Source organism: Pleuronectes platessa, chromosome 5 (assembly GCF_947347685.1).
Source record: "Pleuronectes platessa chromosome 5, fPlePla1.1, whole genome shotgun sequence".
In the NCBI taxonomy this organism is placed as follows: Eukaryota; Metazoa; Chordata; class Actinopteri; order Pleuronectiformes; family Pleuronectidae; genus Pleuronectes; species Pleuronectes platessa.
Window position 1 is genome coordinate 28462094 of NC_070630.1, and position 4292 is coordinate 28466385.

Here is a 4292-nt window from a genome sequence, read left to right on the forward strand (position 1 = left end):
ATTACCTTTATTATCAATCAGTTGATTGAATAATTGAGATTGATATCAGCAGTAAAGAGCACTGGCGGGTCAACAAACAACAACAGGCCCTGAGAGAGGTCAGGATGGAGGAAATGTTATGGTTTATAACTTGTTATGTTTTATTTTATACTCTAAGTCAAATATCCCCCCAAAAAAATTCTGCAAAGTATTTAACAATCAGTTATTCTTATTGTAACTAAAGTACTTACGTTTGAATTGTAATGAAGTAGAAATTTAAAAACGAGTAGTCTGGTAACTATAGTTACTTCCCACCAGTGCCAAGGTCTAGCAGCAGGATATAATGTACATATAAATACAGTCGATCCACCCGCCATATGAATACAAACCGGAAAATAAACACGTTCTATTTGTTGTGTTTTTCAGTAGAACCGTAATGACCCGGTTATTATTCCTAAAGCAAGAACCGCGTTCTTGTTGACCCGGAAGTAGTTGTATCCACGCGTTAATCGTTGCGGAAACGAAGTGAGCCTGTGAAGACGAGCGGGACACGACCTGAGAAACCAGTGTCGATAAATCAGCAGCCATGTGAGTATTGATTAGGATCAGTTTGTCTGTGTGAGGATGATCACCTTCAGTCTTAGCGCCCAAAATGTGCGCTGCAGCAGCAGCTAGCTGCACTGCTACCCGGGGTAGCATTTGACATAGTAAGCAGTGCCAGCGAGGCCGGCTAGCTACAGTTGATAAATCCTTTGTGTGATATTTGAAACACGTTGTGTGTTTCCAGACCAACCATGATAGTGTTGTCATATTACGGTACAAGAACAAAAATACTTATTCCGTTTGGTTCAATTAATGGTATGCTTTATTAAAAATTTAAGAGACAGAAGTCACACAATAGCATCGTATATGCTAGCTAGCATGATGCTAACACCAAGCTGCGAAGCCTGAGTGCATGTTTTTCCTGTTTGTTAATTATTTAAGTTTTTGAAGCCTGAATCTTGGTCGATTCCACGGTTTTTAATGTCTTTACTTAAACGTCAACCTAATTTCAGGCCTGGCTTATAAACACTTTTTTAAATCACTACAATACATTCGACACCAACTTTGCAAAGTGTGGATCTATACACATAATTGATCTCAGATTTGTAAAGAAAATGTGCTGTTTATCAAGTTAGTCACTCTTAGGAAGAGTTTACAAATCTCAAAACTCTGTCTCTTAACCTAAAATAAATAATAACATAATATTATTGTGATTTATTATTACTGACTGAACATTATCTAATTTCTTCCTGCCCTGACACATTGATTGGTTTTTCAAACTAAAGGTATTAGAAGAATGTTGTCTCTGCCATCGTGTTGAGCAGAATTAAGCGAAAGAGTCCATTTAACCGTGCATTTGTGGTAAGGGTAATTATATATGAGGATGTGGTAATAAAAAAAAAAAATTGGTGTTTTTTTTAGACAAGATGTACATGTGTAATAGTAAAGTATCTCATATTTTTCTTCTGTTATGTTATGAATTCAAGTTTGATCTTTACATTTACATGCAGGGAAGTGCACAGACAAGAAGAAAAAGAACAATAATGTAGGTTAATGCATGCCATTAACACATAAGCAAATTTTATACACACTATTGGTGTAGGAAGAAGATATGTTGTGATAAGTTAAATAATAAATAGTAATTGTAAACTAGGGCTGCCACTAACGACTATTTTTCTATTGATGAATCTGTCGACTATTTTACTGATTCGTCGATTAATCTAAACGATTAATTTTCCAATTGACCTGTTCATTTAATTTCCGAAGCGCCGCACAGCGCCATGGAAAGCCAGGCGTCTCCTATCCACCCCCCTGTTAAACCTTTGTGCAGTTCACATGGGCTGCGATGCGCCTCGCGCCCTGCACCGATGGTTTTGGCGTCGAGTCTGTCGAGTTCGCTTAATAATGCTCTTGAGACAGACTGTGTACTAATGTTGACATCTTTATTCGGGTCTTCACTTCCGTGTCTGACCCCGCCCCCCACATTCATTGCCTCATCCTATTGGTCCCCAACATACCAACATAGGGGCTTCCTATTAGCTAAACCTACATGTCAATCAACTGTTGTGAATAACATTGAACGATACCATGGTCTATTTTCTGCTTGCCAAGAGCGCACTGAAAAAGGATTTTAAACGATATATTTTATATGATAGAAATCATCAATTATGCATCCCATACTTTGTATTCCCCTTATGTTGTCCTGGAGTTTTGATTTTCCCAATCACATAATTAAATATCCCCCTCTGCCCATCCGCTACAAGCAAATAGACAGAGAGAGAAACAGGGGGGGGGGGCTATGAAGACCATCATCATTTACTCCCAAACCAGTGCATTGAACGGGTTACATACAACAACAAGAAGAGCATATTAATGCCAATATTCCATTATGATAATACTTATTTATCAAGTCCATTTTGTGTGTGTTTTGCTCATCAGGAGTCTGTTAACAAAGCCCAAGTCAGAGATGACCCCTGAGGAGCTCCAGAAACGAGAGGAGGAAGAGTTCAACACTGGCCCGCTGTCTGTGCTCACCCAGTCGGTGAAAAACAACACACAGGTCCTTATCAACTGTCGCAACAACAAGAAGCTGCTAGGAAGAGTCAAGGCTTTTGACAGGTATGGAGCCTAGTCACTTGCTTATTTAATAACAAAACTTTTTTAATTTGTGATATAAGTGATTTGTATTCTGTTAGTGTTATAATTGTTATATGGGCTATTATATTCATATTTAAAGATTTTTGTATATTTATCTTGCTCATAGTTCTTATATCATACAATACCTGTTAATACTGTACTATTCCATATATATTTCATACTGGTCATAGTTCTTATATCATACAATACATTTTAATACTGTACTATTCCATATATATTTCTTACTGTACATATATATTTATTTACATTCCATTTTAAATACGCACAATACGCTGCACTTTACTGCCTTTATTTAATATTGCCTTACCTTTTCTTGCAGATGCTTCAAATATTTTAATGTCCACTTAGCTGTTATAACATGCCATACCCCATTGTGGAATATATATAAGATTATTTAATCTCAAATGAAATGTACATGTATTGCTTATTTATTTTTAATCTTATTTTCAGATACGCATCTTTTTTCATCGATTTCTGCAATGCAGGCCATACCTTCAAACATGATGCATGTTTTATAAACAATTTATAATTACTGGCAAAAGTTTTATAAAATACATGCAATATTTCATGCAAAGCTAATCTTATGACAATATTTGGGCATCATCACCGGAATACTTTTTACATGGTCTATCTGTATATATTATATATCATTTCGTGCATTTAACCTTTCTAAAATGGTTGGGTTGAATTTTAAGTGTTTGCATTGTCACTGTCTTTGCAGACACTGCAACATGGTCTTGGAGAATGTGAAGGAGATGTGGACAGAGGTTCCCAAGAGTGGGAAGGGAAAGAAGAAGTCCAAGCCTGTGAATAAGGACCGTTACATTTCTAAAATGTTCCTCAGGGGCGACTCGGTCATCGTCGTGCTGAGAAACCCTCTGATCACAGGAAAATGAACTGTTTATAGACGTCTAGCTGAACCACTCTCTGAGAACCTATTTTTTTTTTACTTTGGAAGATTTGAAGGCAGTGGACAGTCATTAATGTCAACCTTTTTTTCCCGTTGTTGGATCACTGCATTCACTGTTGAGACAGAAATGTAGTGCCAAGAAAGTTATGTTTCTACTATTTTCAAGAGTTGATTAGGCACAATAATGCCTGATTTAGCTTTGTCTACAAACACCTGTCTTTTTTTTCATTTTTAATAATAAAAGTGATGAACAGATTTAAGAGTTGTGCAGGTATTTACCTATTTAAGCTTCTAAGTTTCTCCCAAGGATTTAAGTCAAGGTTTTGAAAATGCTACACACACTACAGCACAGTTTACTATTTATCTAACTCGTTACAAACTAAATCATTTGAATCATTGAAAGCGCTTGCAAAAAAAACCTTTCATCCATTTCTGGGGTGTTCTTATCCGTCCCTCCCGATGTCACCATCACTCCCCTGATGGCGTCTAATGTGTCAGGCTTGATTTCAGTCGTCAGCGCTCAATATGCGACAAACTGCCGTTTAAATGGCTGCTGCATTATTGATGAGACCAGATGTGCTGACTGTCACTTCACACCCTCGCCTGTCTCTCCATTTCAGGCTGTTCCTCTCTGCCACTCGGCCCCTCCTGACCACTTTGTTAATTCTCTTAATAGCCTAACAGCAAGTCTCACCTTACATCT

General features: G+C 37.3%; 1 protein-coding gene across 1 annotated transcript; it reads left to right on the forward strand.

The window, feature by feature from the left end:
• Positions 1 to 438: 438 nt before the first annotated feature.
• Positions 439 to 3849, forward strand: snrpd2 (small nuclear ribonucleoprotein D2 polypeptide). The gene is made up of 3 exons (XM_053422591.1): positions 439 to 567; positions 2461 to 2640; positions 3401 to 3849. Coding segments are annotated over exons 1-3 (357 nt in total). The 5' UTR covers positions 439 to 565; the 3' UTR covers positions 3576 to 3849.
• The last annotated feature ends 443 nt before the right edge of the window (positions 3850 to 4292 follow it).